General features: G+C 35.7%; 1 protein-coding gene across 1 annotated transcript in view; it reads left to right on the forward strand.

Moving 5' to 3' along the window:
- Positions 1-21,204, forward strand: part of LOC121499941 — a 226,941-nt gene that overhangs the window by 29,727 nt on the left and 176,010 nt on the right. Inside the window, exon 4 of the mRNA XM_041771213.1 lies at positions 1,774-1,984. Within this exon, the coding sequence (XP_041627147.1) occupies positions 1,774-1,984 (211 nt within the window). The remainder of the gene's footprint in view (positions 1-1,773; positions 1,985-21,204) is intronic.

Here is a 21,204-nt window from a genome sequence, read left to right on the forward strand (position 1 = left end):
AATGAATCCAAAGGAGTTATTAAACAATTGCCCAAATTTTGCAGAAAACTATAGATAGCCCACAACATAATATTTAACAAGTTGGTGACTTGAATACTGTACCAAGAAATCAAAATTAATTAAAAATAAAAAATAGAGTCATAATAGAAAATAAATTTTATATAGGTTTACTAGCTAATGTGAAAGACATCTATAATTTTTTTACCAATTGTTACCTAAAACTCAGTGGTCTGTAAATTATAGCAAGAAAAGTCAGCACAAATTATATTTTATAAAAGATCATTTAGGTAGTACTTGTATTGCTTGTAAAGATATAAATATTTTATATTTGAGATAAATCAAGAAGTGATGTTTAAAATTTACAAAGTCAAGAAAAGTAGTTCTTTGATAAGTAGCATTTGAAAGCTTGGTTTCACTAGTATCTACTGGATTTGGACACATTACAAAAATTCTCCTCTTTTTTTCCTGACTCCCTTTTAAAAGTTTTGGTGTAAAGTAATATTATGATTTATTTGTAGAGCCCACTGGCCATTATTCATTACAGTGGTTGTAATTGTCTACTAACTTTTTTATTTGGTAGCACATCTTCTCTCTCTGTATATTTCATGAGGCAAGGGATTGGGGGGGTAGTGTGAATCTTACTAATGAAAATAATGCCATTAGTCAAGATATGATTTTCTGATTGTAAGGTAGAATAAATAGGGACGTGTTTGCTTCTCTTTCATGAGCATAAAACCGAAATTTGCTTATTTTGAAGCCCGATTTTCCTCTTATGTGAAATTCTAAAATATTAAGATTTTTCCAATGTTGAGTTTTCTCAAATGCAATTTTTAAACATGTAAATGTAAGTTTTGAGTAGCACTTTTTGGAGTTACTCAGGAAAAAACATAGCTTGAAATAGGGCAGAGAAAAAATAGGTAAACCAGCTACTAGAACAGAAAAGTGGTTTCTATAATGCAGCCTTAGAAGAGATTGAAGGAAATGAGATAAATGATGATCATTTCCCTGCCATGTATGTTAGTAGGAGGAAAGTGCCACACTCACAAAGGGGCTGGTGGAGCCAGGGCATGTGGCTTAGCCATGACCTCACATGTCCTACCACGTTATTAGGCATAGAATTCCGGCTCCCACCTCGAGTGTAGACATAGGAGAACAGATCTGATTCACCTCCCATAGGGTGTATGAAAGAATGCAAGAGGAGAAACCATGGAAGCAAGATAGTCTTTAACTTCTTCCCAGAACAAGTTCCTCACTTTTCTAAATATTTCATTCCCCGTGTCATTGATGATTTCCACCAAGCCCTTAATTATTAAAATCGTAAACAGAGAGAAAAGTTGAAAAAAAAATTGAACATTGAACACCCATTTGCTCACCCACTGGATTCTACAATCTTGTCTTTTATATTTGAACTAAAGATACTGTTTCTTGGAGATAGCAATTACTGAATGTATATTTGCTAACTCAATCCCAGTGTGAATATCAGACAAATGGTGTTATTTGCGAGAAGAAATGAGAGAAAATTATGAGGCAAGACAAAGAAAAAACGAAGAACTATATAAAGCAATGGTAATATCTGAAGCAATTATGTAAATCTGCTAATACAAAAAAAATGCATTCTTTGTAAGGCAGCCAAACAAAAGCAAATATAAGGTTTGGAAAATTAAATTCATCATTGACCTTTTAGAGTTTGCAAATTGTTTCAGTGTTCTAGGGTACATTAACTGTGTGTGTCATGTTTTCAACAGTTTAGATAAGAGATTTATCTCCTAATAGGTTATTAAACTTCCTCTGTATTTGGATGATAAAAAAACCTATGAAAGACAAACTCCGCTTCCCCCTGAATTTCCAGTTTCTTTAATGGCTGAAGCACAGAAAGCAGAACCAGGCGTGGAGAACACACCTGACCTTTCAGAGAGACAAACAGAGGAAACCATTTGTGCGTCATTGGATGATAAAGCTAAATCCTCCCTACGCTCTTCTCAGGGTTAGTAGACCATTTTCAGCATTCTTTTGCTAATACTTCCAGTTGTGTTATATTTCAGAAAACTGAGAAAGAAGTTTTAATTATTAATATATTTCTTTCTATGCCATTATGCTTAGGGAGAATGTAATCATTGACAAGAACATCAGTTTTCATATAGCTTAATTATTAAGTAATTATAACATTGCTTCATTGAAACGCAAGACTTTCTCCATACGTTGTGGCTCTAAAAATATTTTTTAGTTTTTTGGGGGAGCTTTTTGACTTATTTTGTTTCTTAGTTCTAGAGCCAGGCTTTCTTGCTTTCTCACAAGAGTGGTAACCAACACATGGCTCTGCGAGAGGAAGCAGTCTCAGAAGGAAGTGCTCAAATAATGTAGTTTATTTTATAAACCTCTGTTTTCAAAGACTGGCTTAATCAAGCACTAAATGAGCAAATAGCATTCTTTGAACTATTTCACATACAGAAGTTTCAGCCTACAGAAGAGATATAATAGAAATGACTATTATTTTTTGCAAGACAGTGATTTCCTTTACCAAAAGATTCACGAGATTCTTTAACAGAATGGATCCTCTAGCAGTAATAATAGTACTAGAAAGAAGCAAGAGTAGGGGATGGATCCGTAGTAGTTGTAGTAATTATAGTATTACTTGTAGTATGAATAGCAGCACCTATAGTGTTACCAGCATAATTCTAATGTTAGAAGGATTACCAGTGATAATAATTACATGTGATACATGTTTTTTTTCGTGTACCAGGCATTGCAGTCGAGATTTTATTTTTTAGTTTGGAAATTGTTGAATATTTTAAACATACTGTATACAAAAATAACATAAACCAGTAATTAGTACCCAGCTGTGTTCATTCTTGCTATTTTGCATCTTTGCTATACATCTTTTTTTTTTTTTTAAATAAGTAACATTTTACATGTGATTAAAGGCTTCTGCGAACCACTTCCTGATTCTGTTTCCGACCCTCTGAGACTTCTTATTGATCATTTCCATGTATGTTTCAATACATTTCCTACATATGTATGTAATTATAAACAACGTGTAATATCTTTTCTATGTTTTTAAAGTTTGTGTAAGTACCATGCTTTATATCTATTTCTGCAACTTTATTTTCTCTCAATATTATCCTTGAGATTTACACAACTCCTATGGACACACTTTTATGTATTTTTGATTTATTGATTTTACTGCTGTATAATTGCATACATGGCAAAATACATGATCGTAACAAAATTTGTTTATTTTTATCTTATTTGTTGTTTCAAGTTTTAATCTACTGTAAGAGAGATTACAGTGATCATTCTTGGACATGTCGTTCTTGTGCACAGGGGGCAAATTTCACTAAAGTATAAGATATTTCCTGTCCTGGAGAGAGGAACCACTACATCACAGGGCACACATTTTTAAAATGTATAGCATAGTGACACACTGTCAGCAAAGTAGTGTCAATTTGCCCTTCTAACAGCTATGTAGGAGTTTGTCTGGCTCACATCCTATCAATCTTTGTTATAATCATTTTTGCCAAAACAATTGCAACATAATATCCCATTGTTTTAATTAGAGTATCTTGAATGTGGCTAAGTTTGAGCATATTTTTCATATGTTTCTGTTGACCTTTTGGGTTTTACTTTTTATGAATTGCCTATACACATATTTTGTTCACTTTTCCTTTGAGCCATTTTTGAAACTGTTTTCTTATTGATCTGTAAAAGTTCTCGATTCTTTTTTTTTTAATGTGGGATAAATCATGGGAATCATTTGATTTCTAATTCAATCTTTGTTACTGATTATTCAATCATTCTATTTAATTCATTTGAAAAACCAATTAAATTAAGTTAGTCATAGTATTATATATTATGCATATATTACATACACATGTATAATGCAATATTATATATACATATATTAAATATATAATGCAATATATGTTTTATATTATACGGATAATATATATGTTTGTATACATAATATATTATTTTTAAAGTCTATTTATTTCCTTTTGTTACAGTTTTATTGAATAGGATACATTCAGATGGTTCAATAAAATCTGCCTCCCACAGCAACCTAGTGCTTCTCCTTGGAGGAAACTATTTTTTTGTGTGTGTGTATCATTCAATAGATGTTTTATGTTTCTAAAGGAAAATATATAAAAATACTATTATAATTTTTAAATACCATTAAATTCATGCCCCTCTCTTCATTAGTATGTTCCTCTCTTCATTATTAATATTGGTTAATATATGCCTTCTTTGCTTTTCTTTATCAGTCTTGGTTGAGTTTTATCTTTTATTCATTTTTTAAAAATATACAACAGCTCGTTTGCCTCCATTAAGACTGTCTCTCCATGGATCTCTTGTTTTCTATGTATTTATACTCAGTTTTATTGCTTCTTTCCTCCTATTTCCTTCAGGTTTTGGAGGAGTTATCTTTTAATCTCCTTGATTTGAAAGCTTAAGTCTTTATCTTGAGTTTTTATTTATGTGGTAGGTATGTATGAAATCTCCAGTTCTGACTAGATTTGTCCTTTTATCTCTGTAGTTCTGTCATGTATTGATTTCTATATTTAAAGTGCCTGCAATTTTATGATTATTAATTTTTGTGTTATTTCTTTTATACAGATGTAGTCTCCCTCTATATGTCTGTGAATGCTTCATTTTATATTCTATTTCTTTTGATACTAATACTAGCACCTGATTTTTTGGATAAGTATTTTTATGGCATATATTATTTTTCTAATATTTATTTTAAAATTTTAAAACTCATCTGTGGTGGTCTTCTGAGTATAGCTTAACAGCATAAATCTGGATTTTACGTTTTTATTCAAGACAAGTAGTTATAGTATGTGTCTTTTAACAGGTGAGTTTAGTTTTTGTAAATACTGTTATTACTGCTATATTTGCATTTGCTGATAACATTTTTTACAATTTATTTTGGCTATTCTATTTCTTTGCTTTTAAAAAATAGTTTCCTTAGTTTCCTGAATTTTTCTTTAAAAAATAATTTTCTTTTTTTGTTTATTCTCTGATGTTTATAAGCTTATGGATTTTATTGTTAATTATTTCAGATGTTATCCTGAATTTTCACATCTACGTATTTAACTGAAAGTTATTTTAAAAAATCTAATTTCATCTGGTTTTTCTCTTCTCTTTCTGAGCATGACAAGGACTTTTAGTATGTTTTACCTACTCTTCAAATACCTCTGTTAAACAGAAAACTTAGTTTCATTTGTTTTTTTGGTCTCAATAGAACATTAATTTACTGATATATTTGGCCAATATTTGTGTTTCATAATATTTTTTATGTAGTTGTCTTTACCTACATTTTTCTTCTTGTCGAAAAAATTTTTTAGTATTCATTTAGAGTTTGGGTCTGTAAGTGGTAATTTCTCTTAGCACTTGTATGTATGAAAAAGTCTTTATTCTTTTCTCACTTCATTCACTTTTCCTCATGTCTGTCATTTATCCATGTGTGCATTCTAGAATAGTAAAAAGTCTCTCACTCTTTTCTTGGATGCCTTTTTGTGTCTATTGCAGCTATTGAGGGGTTGGTATTAAGTGGATAGCCACTGAAGGATCTTAACAAGGGAAGTGATTTGAGGGTGCCTGGGTGGTTCCATTGGTTAAGTAGCTGACTCTTGATTTTGAGTCAGGTCATGATCTCAGGTCTTAAGTTTGAGCCCTGAGTCAGGCTCTTCACTCAGTGGGGAGTCTGCTTGAGATTCTTTCTTTCCCTCTCCTGCTGCCCCTCCCCCTGCTCACATGCTCTCTTTCTCAAAAATTAAAAAAAAATATAAAATAAAAAAGAAGAGAAGAGACATATTTCAATATCTATTTTAAGCAGTTCTCTGTGGTAATTTTTAGGAGGGTTTGTTTGAAAAGGGCATATCTAAAACCGGATCAGTTTGGAAAAATCAAGAGTGGTGCCATCCACAGAAGAGGGCCTGAATTCAGGCAGTGATAGTAAAGTTGGAGAAGAGAGTATAAATCTATAAAGTATTAAAGAGGTGCAAGGGAATAAGTATAAGGATAAGAATAAGAATTTTGCTGTTGATTGATTGAATATTGATGATGAGGGATGATTAAGGATGATTTCTGGTTTTTTAGCATGGGTAGACATGGGTATTAACAAGTAGATAATATGAAACAAAGGAAGAACAGGGTTAGAGTGGGGGGGGGTGTGGAAACCTGAGTTTGATTTTGGACCTACTGAGTTTGAGATTTCTTACATTGCATCCAAGTTGAAATGTTTGGGGGACCATTGGGAAAGTGCTCATGAAGCTCAGGAGAGATATGGAAAGTAGGGGGGGGGGATGAATGTGTCCATTAGAGAGACATAAACACATAGACAACTGGAAATTAAATGGTTGGGCCCCATCATGGAGAGTATGTAGAGTGAGGGAAATGTTGGGTTGAGAGTATAGGTCAGGGAAACAGTGATGTTTCCTGGGAAGGGATACTAGATCCCTGTTATAATGGCCAGACCTAAAGCCTACAGTATTTCCTAATGGCATCTGCCTTCTTGTCTTCTTCTGCCTATCAGCTGGGCAACACAGAACTTCATATTCAACTTCTGGTGGTAAATGTTTTTTGTGCCTGGAGTTGCCCAAATGTCTTGGAGATTATGCCTGACTGATTTGAGTAAAATTCCACTGATTGACATGCTCAATTTCTAGAAAACCTACTTCCATCTCTAAGAGGTGGGCTCAATATAAGCTCTGAGCTTCCTTAGTCATACTTATTTCCCTATGAGTAATCTATTATCATCAGCTGATGATAACTAAGATACCAACTCAAGACAACTAAATGTCACTTTATAGTTATATATACCTGGGAAGATTATGCTGAATTTTTTTATATAGAGTTCAAATTATGTCATCTAGCTTTAAACAAATATTTGGGAAAATAAATTAGATATGAGATACAGTAGTCCTCCCTTATCTGTGAGGGAGACATTCCAAGACCCCCCAGTGGATGCCTAAAACCCCAGATAGTATTGAACCCTATTATGCTATGCTTTTTCTTTTACAGGGATAGCTATGATGAAGCTTTAGTTATCAATTAGGCACAGTAGGAGATTAACAACAATAACTAATAATAAATTAGGACAATTATACCATAGTACTGTAATTAAAGTTATATGAATGTGCTTGTTCTTTTTCTCTCTTAAAATATCTTATTGTACTGTACTCACCCTTCTTCTTGAGAAGATGTGAGATCATAAAATGTTTATGGGATGAAATGAAATGAGATGATGTCGGTGCTGTGACGTAGATTGAGGCTACTACTGATCTTCTGACGGTATGTCAGAGGAAGGATCATCTACTTTCCAGAATGCAGTTGACTGCGGGTCAACCGTGAAAATCGTTGGGGAGAATTCTGTGTATATTGAAACTAGATAATCCATGACAATGCTATACAGCAACTTGATTAAAGTGTATTGTTTTGGGGCACCTGGGTGGCTGAGTTGGTTAAGCATCTGCCTTCAGCTCAGGTCATGATCCTGAGGTTCTGGGATCAAGCCCCACATCAGGCTCCCTGCTCAGTGGGGAGCCTGCTTCTCCCTATCCCTCTGCCTGCAGCTCCCTCACTCATGTTCTCTTTCTCTGTCAAATAAGTCTTTTAAAAAAGTGTATTGTGTCTCATATTTGAGACTGTGGATTTGCTTTACTTATAGCCAGAGATGATAGGTGATTGGCATCATGGTCTGGTTTTGCTGGGTAATGAATAGAGCTGGTTGTCCTCAAAATGCACAGTGTTAAGTTGAATTTAAACATTCTGTGTTGTAATTATGTAAGGTTCCAAATAAAAAAATAAATATTTTTTTTATTTTAAATGCACATATCATAGGTGGATAACAATGAGTGTGCCATTATCAATATACTTGGTGTGGTACAGGGAGGAAGGAGGGGGTAGGGGGCATAGAATGAGCCAAAGGTAATGACACAGTGAGAAAGAGCAGAGTGCCATTAAAAAGGCAGCCAATGTCAGACTTAGCCCCATTCCAAATTGATTGGCAGGGCGGCTCTATTGAGGACACTTGTGGATGTTGTGTTTCAGACTCTCTATGTGTCTAAAGGAAAATGACTTCTGCAGAACATCTTTTCTTTATGTTGAACCAGACTAGTTAGGCCTTACAACAGGAGGTCTGGGATGCCTTCATTTTCTGAAAACAAATCACTTCAATGTTAGAATATTATCTGCTTAATTTGGGAATCCAAGATACAGAAGGGGGAAAAAAGTCCAAACCTTTTCTGATGGTTGAATATCCTTAAGAATTAATAAGTCAAGAAGTGTAAATGAAATGATTGTAATTTCATTAAATAAAAACATAGAGAACATTGCAGTTGATTTTTTGTTTAAATATCAAGTTCAAATGTCCAGTGAACTCAAACCATTATGTGGGGCACTAAAAAATGTACATCTGTAATGTGGATATTTTTCTTTCTTCTTTCTTTCTTTCTTTCTTTCTTTCTTTCTTTCTTTCTTTCTTTCTTTCTTTCTTCTTTCTTTCTTTCTTTCTTTCTTTCTTTCTTTCTTTCTTTCTTCTTTCTTCTTTCTTTTCTTTCTTCCTGGTTTTATTTCCTCCCAATGTTTTAGGATTAAGCACGGAACTCAAAATCTTATTTTAGAATTTTTAACTTTTGAGAAAGTAGCTTCTGACTTAGTAGTAATATTTCAGTGATACTGACTTTTTAACCTAGTTTTAGGATACTGAGCCCAAGACTAGAAGCAATTACTCTTAGACCATTTTTCACCAGATCATTTTTGCTTTTTAGTTTTTCCTCAGGGTACTGTGGCTATATTTCCCACACTTACTGCACTGTGCTCTGAACTTGGCTTTTAGAATGCTGCCCTCAGTTCCCCAAAAAGGTGGACAGGTGACACTCCAAGAACATGAATACTGACATAATCAATATGAAAACACTATGTACTGGTAGAGGAAGAATCATTTATGTTCTAAGAAAACGCTTGCAAAAGGCTAATTTGCATTTGCTCTGCTCTGAGCTCAGAAACTGATTCAAGTTTCACATTCAAAGACTGCACAGGGACGTTTTGCTCCTATTCAATATAGATTTATACAAGAAACAAAACATAAAAATCCCTCCAAATACATTATTTGCTACATGGCTTATATTTATTTATTTTTCTTAGAGTCTTCCTAAACATATTATTAGCAGTTAATATTCCCCATGGGTTTGTTTTCTAATATATCAGGGCTATGCTACAGTATGCTGTTTCTGCCACTGATATGTTGCTAAGAGATTTAATAATGGGTAAACAAACACAACATGTGGTAATTCATTTCAAATTAAAAGTTTATTAAACTCTGGCTTGATGGCTTTCTGGCTATTTACAATTAAAGGAGCGGACCTTAGGGAAGGGGTGACCACGTGATGTGTTCATGGCTGCAACGTTTCTATCTGAAAAATATGTTTATGATCTTCCACAAGCTGTCTCACACTGATAGGCTCCATACGTAATCTGCTGAATCTACTCTAGCTGTCAAATCATGAAAAAGTGACTAATGCTCACTTTCAAGCACATATGTGCATGCACATGCGTGCACACACACACACACACAGACATTTGAGAGGATTCTGAATTTAATCCCAAAGCTGATATTTTAAGTGATGATCAGCCTTGCAAATAGGTGGATGCCTGAGGCCAGGAAATATGAAAGGCTGGAAGAAAAGAGCCATGATATAACTTTTGGGTTATTACCATCTTTTAGGCTGTTTTACTTTTTAGGGAACAGACTAGGGAAATATTTGTTATGCTTGATAGTTTTGTTTTGTATGTGCCTACATTGCATAAACAATGATCTCTGGCAACATCTATATATGTTTTGTGATGCAGAATTCAATTCAGGAGAGTTTTATTGTGTAACCACCATCAACAAAGCACACTGCTAAATGCTCTGGGAATACAAACCAAAATAACATGCAGTCCCAGACCTGCGGGGGCTTACTTGAGCCTAAGCTTACTCTTTCTCTGAGAAACACACACACACACACACACACACACACACACACACACACACATTGAATAGATGATGGGAAGGTGTACCAGCACTCTATTTACATACAGGACCAACAAGCCTTCTGGGACAAGCTTCAGACTTGGAGAAGTGAAGCAGATGCAATTAGATAGTTAGATAAGAAAGAATAAAAAGAAAGATAGTAAGATGAGAGTGGGAAATGTATGCTGCCTGTCAATCAGACTTTTCTCTAGCTCACTTATCTCACAGTGGAATTCCCAGGGAGAAGGGACTGCGTGGAAACACTCAGCAACCTGCTGAAAAAGAGAAATTCTCAATGAAGTTATGCAAGACATGGAAGTCTATAATATAGTATAGTACACACTAGCCTGTGACATATTGAGTTATGTTATATACATATACTATGTTCTCTATGCTACAATTCCATAATCCAAGTTGTTACAGAGCTCACTGTGGGACAAGATAAGTAAGCACATCATGAGTTCTAATGGACTCTCAGAAACAAATGAGTGAGCTTTGGGGGACAGGTGAATTGCATGAACTCTTTTTTTTTTTATAAGATTTTATTTATTCATGAGAGACACACAGAGAGAGGCAGAGACACAGGCAGAGGGAGAAGCTGACTCCCTGTGGGGAGCCCCATGCAGAACTCAATCCCAGGACCTCAGGATCATGACCTGAGCCAAAGGAAGACACTCAACCACTGAGCAATCCAGGTTACCCGCATGACCTCTTTTTAATGTAATCCCATTTTAAGTCCTATATCAATGTAATCTGGAAAATAGTTGTTAATTTCACAATTTTGATCTGGGGCTAGAAAGGTAGTTTGGAGTTCAAAGGGCTCCCATTAATGGAAATGCTTTGGGATACAAGAAAAGCCATTAGAAAAGTTGAGAGGTCAGAATGCTACAGGTATATTTGAAGAACTGTAAGGAACTATTGGATTCCAGCATACATTTGGGTAAGGAGTAATAGAAGGCAAAGAGTCCAGTAAGAATGCCACACTGTCATCTCAAAAAAGAGATGATATGGGTAGGATAGAGGCAGTGGGTTAAAGTTGAGTCAGCAGGATTTGGTAGATGACTAGCTGTGCCATAAAGAAAGACATGAAAATTATAGTCAGGAGTTTTTCTTTCTCAGGATCTCAGAAAATAGTGTTGCTCTTGTCAGAAGTGAGAAACTCAAAGGGACAGGTTTCAGATAAAACCTGACCAAACCTGACCAGTTGGTTTTGATCAAATTGAGTTTAAAGTATTGGGGAAATTAAGAAGACTGTGACTACATCAGACTTGGAAAAAAAAAAAAAAGGATTTAAGTTCAAGAGGAACATCCTAATAGTGATGGGCGTCATCCTAATAGGGATGGGTGTCATCCTAATAGGGATGGTGCCTAAGCCACAAAACAAAGAGTAAAAAAATTCTAGGGGACAGATGAGAGAAAAGGATGAAGTAAATTGAAAAGGAGCAATCTGAAGAAGTAGAAGGACCAGGAGTTGTGGATTCATGGAAGCTATGGAGTTTTAAGAATCTCAAGAAGGGAGAGAGGGTGTTTCATCAGCAAAATATTATGTTCAAACTCTAAATGCTTCAAACTCTAAATGCTTACAAATCACCCAAAGATCTAATTAAGATGTGAGTTCTGATCCAGTAGGTCTGAGATGGGCGTTAGACTCTTTAGTTCCCATATGATGCATATGCTGTTGGTCCATCCGTGAACCTCACTTCACCTTAGCAAGGCTCTGGAAAGATGGACTCAGGCAAAGATGAAAGACAGTTCGCTTTGAAAAGAAAGTGCATTTTGATGCCTTTTGAGAGAATACATAATAAATAAGGGCACAAACCAAACTGCAATGACCAAAGGAGGGAACAAGAAAGGAGAAACAAAGGTGGTACATATAAAAGACACTCTTGAAAATGAGGAGGAGAGAGTTTCAACAGCTGCTTAATGGAGTCAAGGGTTGAGGGAAGATTTTATTTATTTTTTTTAATGGCTGAACACTTACTCCTCTCTTGATAAACAATGGGAACATATCTGGAGGAGGAAACCTTGAGGATGCAGGTGAAAGAGAAGAAAATTGTCTGGACAAATTCCCATCATAAGCAAGATAGGTGGGAGAGGTGAGTGCTGGGAAGGAGAAAGATAATTTCTTCCTCTGAAGTAAAAGAGAAAAGAGAAAAAGGCAGACTAGTTTAAAAAAATTCTCTGATATTTTCTATGTAAGAAAAAAATTTTAAAAAATACATTTTTTCTTTTTAAAGAAAAACAATTCTTTGTGAAATTTAGAAAATGTAATAAATCATTGAGGCACAATGGTGTTATTTGAAATTCTAAGTTTAAGTGTTTTAATCTTACTAAATATTTTCCCCTACTGGCCCCTCTCAAGATGAGTTACTGTTTTCACAGTTGCTGTAGGCTTTGTTCTGAGGACAAAATAAGGATGAAAAGAGCTCTGATACCTTCCGGAAAGGTTGAGCCACCAAACGTAAAGAAGCACCTACTTAGAGAGAACATGAGTTAATTGTAGCACTCATTTTTTATCTAACATTGTGAAGAAATATTGAGACCCAATTTTACTGCTTCCAGATGGGTTAGTGATATGGGGGTCAGATATATGTTCTCTAAGCCTCCCATAAGAATGGGACTGTGTATCTAGGAAGCCCAATTCAAAGAACCTTTCAAATAATGGATTTCCATTCTGATACCTAATTATTTTTTCCTTCAGCCTGTGATCCTGTATGGGTGCTTCCTTGGCCAATAGACCACTCATCCATCTTTGGAAGTACACTTCTTTGGGAGTATAGATAATTGGATGAGTCGGTGGTCTCTTTCTTCCTAGAGCTTTCTCATTGATAATTATAAGTACTATCATATATAACAGGAAGCAAAGAACCACTCTTCTTGCATCATGTTTACATATATTGAAATCAGTTAATATTACATGAGCCTTTTCATTATAAAACCAGACCACTTGAACCTAACAACAACAAAAAAGTGCCCCTTGAAATTAATCAAATGTTGATAAATTCTGAAAGAAGTCTATTCATACTTATATGTTAATTTGTCTATACCCATGGTTCAACAAGCCTAATAAAAATGCTTCTTAATTTTGCCTATACATTGAATCTTCCATGGAGCTTTAAACACATACTCTTGTCTGGGCTTCACCACAGAACAAAGGTATTAAATCCTCAGGGGGCAGGACCTGGACATTGTCATTCCTAAAAAAAAAAAAAAAAAATCTCCTTCTGGTGATCTAATGTGCAGCCAGACTTGGGAAACACTGATGTGCAGCTGTTGATTGCTCTGCTTTTCTTCAATTCCTATAAATAGAGCAAGGTGATTTCCACCTTAGGGTATACTGTTGTCTCTCATGAATTAATAAATTAAATCTTTAAAAAAATAATAAACTAACATATAGTAAAACTGACTTTTTTTAGAGTGTTAATGTACTTTAGATTTGTGTGATTAGCACCACAATCAGGATAAAGAACCAAACACCTTCCTTTTCCTTTCTGCTCTCTGCTACAGGGGCATCCTTACCCTCACTCCCACTCCCACCCCCACCCTTACACCCTGGTACTCTCTGATCTCTTTATCATCCCTAAAGTTTTGTATTTTCAAAATTTTCATAGGGTACATAATCTTTTGTTGACACTACCTTTTTTTAAGTCAACATAGTGCCTCTGAGACTCATGTGAATTATATACATCAACAGTTCATTCCTACTCATGACTGGATGACATGCCACTAAATGGATGTACCACAGTTTATCTGTTTACTCATTAAAGGACATAGTGATTGTTTCCATTTTTGGCAACTATGGATAGAGTTGCTATAAATATTCCTACACAAGTTTTCATGTGAACATAGTATTTATTTCTCCAAGAGATATAGCTAAGAGTAGAATTGCTAGGTTGGATAATATGTGTGTGTGTGTGTGTGTGTGTGTGTGTGTATTTTTGTTTGTTTGTTTGTTTAGAAGGAGAAAGAGAGAGAGCAGGAGTGGGGGAGAGCAGAAGGGGAAGGAGAGAAAAAATCTAAAGCTGACTCCATGCTCAGGGTGGAGCCCAGCTCAGGGCTCCATCTTATGACCCTGAGAAGATAACCTGAGCCAAAATCAAGAGTCGGACACTTAACCAACTGAGCCACCCAGGTTCCCAGATAGTATATATATATATATAATATATATATATATATTATATATATATATATATTTACTCTATAAGAAGCTGCCTCTTTTACAGAGTGGCTATGTAATTTTGCATTTCCATGAGGAACATATGAGAGTTTCAGTTGCTCTGCACCTTCGTCCACACTTAATATTGTCGGTTTTATTAAAAGTCATTCTAATTTGTATTCAAATTAAATTTGAAGTCATAATTTCAATTTGTATTTTTTTAGTGGCTAATTTTATTAACCATCTCCATATGTGCTTATTGGCCATTCATATTAATCTTTGGTAAAGTATCTGTTCAAGTTTTTTGCCTATTTGGAATTGGGTTGTTTGGTTTTTGTTGTAGTTGTTGAATTTTGAGAGTTCTCTCTACGTTCTGGATACAGATCCTTTGTGGGAGAGGTGGTGTGCAAATACTTTCTCTCTGTCTGTCTGTAGTTTGTCTTTTTATTTTCTTAATTTTTATTTTCAGAGCAAAGGTTTTGAATTTTTTTTAAAGATTTTTATTCATTTATTGTTGAGAGACACAGAGAGAGGCAGAGACACAGACAGAGGGAGAAGCAGGCTCCATGTAGGGAGCCCAATGTGGGACTCAATCCAAGGATCCCGGGATCACTCCCCAAGCCGAAGGCAGGTGCTCAACTGCTGAGCCACCCAGGCATCCCGAGATTTGAATTTCATAAAAATCAAAATTCAATTCAATTTATCAATTTTTTCAATGGATTGTACTTTTGAACTTATAACTATGAGCTCTTTTCCTAATCCTAGACCATAAGATTTTCTGTCATGTCTTTCTTCTGAAAGTTTTATAGCTTACATTTTATTTAGATTGATCCAATTTGGATTTAGCTTTTGAATAAACTGTGAGGTTAAGGTTGAAGGTTTTTTGCTTTTTGTTTTTTGTTTTTCTTTTTACGTATGACTGTCTAGTTGTTTCAACACCATTTGTTGAAAAGACTGTTCTTTTGCCTCTGACTTGCCTTTACCCCTTTGCCAGAAAATAACTGGCCATGAATGTGTGGTTCTATTTTTGCAATGTAATCAGTGGCCTAGTGAGAGGGCCTTGCAGTACAGTATACACTGTACTGTCCAATCTAAGTCATGAGTAGGGGCAGGAGGAGGGCAAATTAATTAGCAGCAGTGGGAACATAAGAAAACAGTGGCCTAAAGTCTTCAGGGAACATAATATGAAGACTTGTATAAAATTGATCACCCACACAGTAGGTCTCTTAATAAATAATGAACACATTAAGCTCTAGTGGCCAGCTTGTCCGTGGATCCTTGTTCTGAATTCCAGTATTATGGACCTTTACCTACTCTCCATCTGGGCTTCTGGTATATATTTTTAGTCAGTAATCTGAAAATTAATAGTTGCTTTGTTTCTATGGGAGAAATATGAATCTGATATTTGAAAGTGGTTTATATGACTTTGCTTTTGACAGTTTGAGTAGAGTTTGCCGAGAGACTGCCCAAAGAATTTCCCGTTAGGTGTATCCCTGCTCACTCAGTTAGCTTTCCCAAAGAATTCCCAAAGAATTTCCCATTCTTTCCCAAAGAATTTCCCGTTAGGTGTATCCCTGCTCACTCAGTTAGCTTTTAAGGAATGGGTGCTTCTACAGAGTATGCTTAGATTTTCAGACTTGGAATGGTCACTTCAGACCCACCATTGGGTGTGATGTTTGAGGCAGTTTTTAGACACGACATTTATTCTTTTGGGTTTCTTGATCTTCAGATTGTGTGAGTACAGCTTGGTTATCTGAATCCAAAATTGAACCTCAGGGACCCACGGTATGTTTCAAAGTGATTGATCAGCATAAAAAGCTAATTACCTGCAATTTGAAGATGCCTTTACTTCATACATCAGGGAAATGCATCAAAATATTTGAAATCATAAAAATGCTATAAAACATTTTAAAATAATTTAAATGTCTTTATTTTATTTTTTATTTTTTAAAAGATTTTATTTATTCATGAGAGACACCGAGAGAGGCAGAGACACAGGCAGAGGGAGAAGCAGAAGCAGGCTCCACGCAGGGAGCCCAATGTGGGACTCGATCCCAGGTCTCCAGGATCACGCCCCAGGCCAAAGGCAGGCGCTCAACCGCTGAGCCACCCAGGTGTCCCTTAAATGTTTTTTAAAGTGTCAAATGGTCAAGATAAATCAATCCTTCCTTCCCTTTCTCCTTCCTTCCTTTCTTCTTATCAATGAAGTTGTCATTTTGCAATTTACAAACTAAGTAAGATTTTCAATAGCTGCAACACTAAAATCCTCAAAGTGAGGCTCAGCTGGGAAAGTTCCACTGACATGTTGTTAATTGGAGATGCAATAAGAATTTTATATATATATATATATGTTTATGTTATAAATAAATAAAATAAAAATGTGTTTTCAGCCTCGTCTTTGTGAGCATCTTTCACATCCACTGTAGTTAATTACAATGGTTTCTGGTCTGATCCACTTCAATCTCAAAGTCATTTCAGAATACCCCTGGAATTGAGAAAGCTTTAAACAGTCGTGCAGGTCTCTAATTGTAAATTAGTTTTGACAGAACTAAGGCGCAGAGTCCTGCCTGATTCCAAAGTGATGCTAGCTGACAAGCCCTCGCCGCTCCAGGAGCAAAACACATGTGGGAGGAATTGTTCTTTTACATTTCACAGCTTGTCATTTCCTCTGCAGGGCAGCCCCTGCCCCCTCCTAGAGCTCCCAACGCCCATAAGGGAAGTGTTCCCACTGATGTAAAGGAAGTAGAGAAGCAGTTTAACACTAAGGAAGGAGGGAGGCGGGTGTGTCAAAAGGATCTGGGGGACAGAGAGACGAGATGGTCTTAAAACGTTTCCAGCAGGTTAGAATCTTTGCTGTGTTGCCTTCTTTTGTGAGAAAAAAAAAAACTGAAAAATTACTTGGAAGGGTTGAAAAAAATTTTGGGGGGGGGGGGGTTGAAGCTACCCATTTAAAATTCTTTTTTTTTTTTTTTTAAGGAAATGGCAATAAAAATGAACATGTCACATGTGAATGATCAAAATAAAAGTTTAGGTAAAAAGTACAAATCTGTGCCTGCCACCCTATTCCAGTATGTTTTTAATTACAGAGTGTGTGTGGATTCGATTGACAACTGCAGATTACAGCTTGTGTTTTCAGGACATTTTACACCCTCACCGTTTTATTTGGTCTCATATAGTCGTCACACTCTGTTTTCTTTTTGTACCTGTGCTTATGAAACAGCATAGTGAGGAAACAAAAAGGGGCAACTGAGTTGCATTACCATTGGAACTGGCTTGTCATTCTTCCCATTCCGTCAACATAGGCCATTGCGAAACTCTTCAAGTTATCAATACTTTAGGAGCCACTAACAAAGTCATTTTTGATAATCTCTTTTATATTTTTTGAAATAGTTGAAAGGGTTTTTCAGGATGTATACTTTACTGATTGTGGTCTTTAATGCAGAGGTAATCAATACTTACTCCTCCCTCCAGACACACATACCATTTTGTGGTTGTGTGTGTGGTGTGTGTGTGTGTTCCTTCTGTTATGGGAAATAGGTTGACAAATGCAGGTACCTTGTCTATTCAGCAATCGCTCAAACAAATGTACTATCCACAAAAACAATCTGGTTTTTCCTTGACCAATCTCTCTTATTAAATCTGTGGGTTCTCAGGGCCTCAAGATATCCTTACAAAATGATATTGTAGAAGTGGATATTGATGACAAATAATATCATAGTTCTCTACTGAATATAAGACACCACAGTTGACCAGGTTGGGAAAATTTGAACCTTTCTAGAAAGCCTTAGGAGTAGTGGTTTAGGAAGGAAGGATCCCTGTAGACCTCGGATAAGACACACTTGTCTTTGGTCTCACTATTTGACCAGAACATTACCAGAAGACCCGAAATCTAGATGGACAGTCTTGGACAAGCTAGAAATATGAAAGTGTGGCAGTAAAATGTACTAAATGAATTATGGTATAAGAAACCATGGATGAAGAGAATTTGCTCCTCAGACATGACAAAGCAGTAGCCTCTGACATGGCTTTACAATTGTTATAGTTTATAGAACTGATTTTAACCACTGGCATTTTCATTTGTAAAATATTATTTTATTGTGGTAATAACATGAGCGCCACCCTCTTAATAAATGTACAATACATTGTTGTTAATCATAGGGCTGATGGGTACAGCAAATCTCTAGAATGTACTCATCTTGGAAAATGAGATTTTATGCCCTTTGATTAACAGCCACCCATTTCCCCATCCCTCCATGATTTTACTCTCCAGTTCCCTGAGCTTGACAATGTTAGATGCTTCTTGTAAGTGGAATCACAAATAGACATTTCTCCTTGGAAGACATGGTATAGGCTCTCTGTGCAAGTCCTTAGCAGGAAACATTTCCTTTGGTCCAGTACCATCCTTTGCAAACTGGAGAAACTACAAGTGGAAATGAAAAATAAATCGTATTGTGAGTCATAGCATGAATAAATGGGTTCATTAACTCTTTCTAAACATGAGTCTGGCTTTGGACACTTTAATGGTCTGACTCATTTAGTTCACCTACTTCCACTGTCTGACTTCCTATGAACAGATGATTGACTTTGTTCAAAGTGGAAATAATTAGAATCAAAAATGCTAGAAAGGGATGGCAATTTTATTCACAATGATCCACTTAGTCTAATTAGACAATCCCCATGGAATAAGAAACAGGAAATATAAATTAGAAAATAGGATTTTGAGTCAAACAATATTTCCTTTGGCGTGAAGTTGGAGAAAGTCAGTCTCTTGGAATTATACTCATTTCTTAGAGAACTCAGTCTGTTCTCAACTGCTGACACCTTAGCAATGAGTGATAGAAGGGCTTGGTGCTTTGTGGCACCATACATAACACATGGTCCTGGAATATTTTTATTGCTAGAAGGTGATGAGTTTGGCCCACCTTTATTTGCAAAACCACAACTACTGTTTGGGTAAGATTATTTGCTTCTTAAACGAACACTGGACCTTAGCTATTTGACTAGGATTTTGAGCATTTAGAAGTTCGTAGGTTTTAAGTTGTAGTGAAAAAAATCCTGCAATGGTTTTGACGTGTGTTGAATAAACTTATAGAAGGTGCAATGCTAGTTTTAAAGGCACGGATGGTTCCTGTAGTGTAGTGGAGAGACATAGGTTGTGCAAACAGAATTTGGTGAAAAACAATAATACGAAACCCTAAATCACAAATATTTCTCCTTTCGTTCTATCCATCCTCTCTTTTCAAATCAATTCTTATTAGTTAGTTGCTCTACAATTAGACTGGTGTCTTATTTTAATCAGCAAGCATGTCTTCTCCAGCATTATGATGGTATCAATTACATGAACACACCCACATACATGTATAAATGCACATAAAACTTCCTAAGGCCAAGTATTTAAAAGGTGCCATCAGTTTTTAAAGACATTATAGCATTTTCTTTTTAAATCATGACTAATTATACTACCTTTACTTTTGCTCAGATTTATAATATGACATCTTCCCCCACCCCAAAAGACTTGTAGATACCAGGCATCCTGTGTGTGAATAATTGCAATGGATTGAAGTTTTATTTATTTATTTATTTATTTATTTATTTATTTATTTATTTATTTACTTACTTATTTACTTATTTACTTACTTATTTTTTAAGATTTTATTTATCTATTCATGAGAGACACACACAGAGAGGCAGAGACAGAGGCAGAGGGAGAAGCAGGCTCCATGCAGGGACCCCAATGTAGGACTCGATCCTGGGACTCTAGGACCATGCCCTGAGCCAAAGGCAGATGCCCAACCACACAGCCACCCAGGTGTCCCTGAATTGAAGTTTCAGCTGAGTGTAGTGAACTAGTTGTTGGAGACACCACCACGAGTTTGTCATTTTGATGTTTTCCCTGTAATGCATGCCATGCTGGATAAAACCAATAGTTCTTGAATATGTTGGTTGGCAAACATTTTCTCTCAGTCTACAGCTTGCATTTTCATCCTCACAGTTGAGCCCTTCATAGAGTAGAGACTTTGAATTTTAATGAAGTTCAATTTATCAATCGCCTTTTATGGTTCAAGGTTTTAATATCAGGTCTAAAAATTCCGTGTCTAGCCCAAGACCCTAAATATTTTGTCCTATTTTTTTTCAAGAAGATAATCCATTTCAAGTTATTTTTAATATAAGGAATGAGGTTCAGGTCAGTTTTCATTTTATTAATATCATTTTTCTTTGAGAACAGTTGAACAGATGTCTAGTTTCTCCAACACCATTTGTCGAAAAGGATATCTTTTCTCTGTTGACTTGTTTTTGCACTTTTCTTAAAAATCAGCCATTGAGCATATTTCTTGAACTTTTTTTCTGACTTCTCTGTTCTAATCCACTGATTTATGTGTCTATTCCAATACCACATGGTATTGATTACTGTAGCTATATCATAAGGCTGTGTAATTCTTTTCAAACACTGTTGGATTCAATTTGCTAGTATTTTATTGAGGATTTTTTTGGGGGGAGGGCAGAGAGAGAGAGAGAGAGAGAGAGAGAATCTTAAGCAAACTCCACGCCAAATGAGGAGTCAAAAGGGGTGATCTCACAACCTGAGATAATGACCTCAGAGGAAACCAAGAGTTAGACACTTAACGGACAGAGCCATCCAGGTAACCCTTGTTGAGGATTTTTTAAGTTTCTGAGATATATTGGTCTGTACATTTGTTGCTGATGCACTTTGCCTGGTTTTGGTGCCAGGATTATAATGTCCTCTTTACATGATTAGGAAGTGTTCCCTTCTCTATTTTTCAGAAGAGATTAAAATCATACAATTTGTATTAATTCTTCTGTATATTTTGGTAGGATTGCCTAGGGAAACCATCTGGGCCTAGGGTTTCAAAATTGTGAATTCAGTTTATTTAATGGCTGTAGGACTAGTCAGATGATCTATTTCATTTTGGATGAGTTTTGGTTATTCTTAGTATTTGACGAATTGGTCCATTTCTTCTAAGTTGTTGAATGCATGAGCAAAAAGTTATTCAAGGCATTCCTTTATTTTCCTTTT

This window comes from Vulpes lagopus, chromosome 10 (assembly GCF_018345385.1).
Source record: "Vulpes lagopus strain Blue_001 chromosome 10, ASM1834538v1, whole genome shotgun sequence".
In the NCBI taxonomy this organism is placed as follows: domain Eukaryota; kingdom Metazoa; phylum Chordata; class Mammalia; order Carnivora; family Canidae; genus Vulpes; species Vulpes lagopus.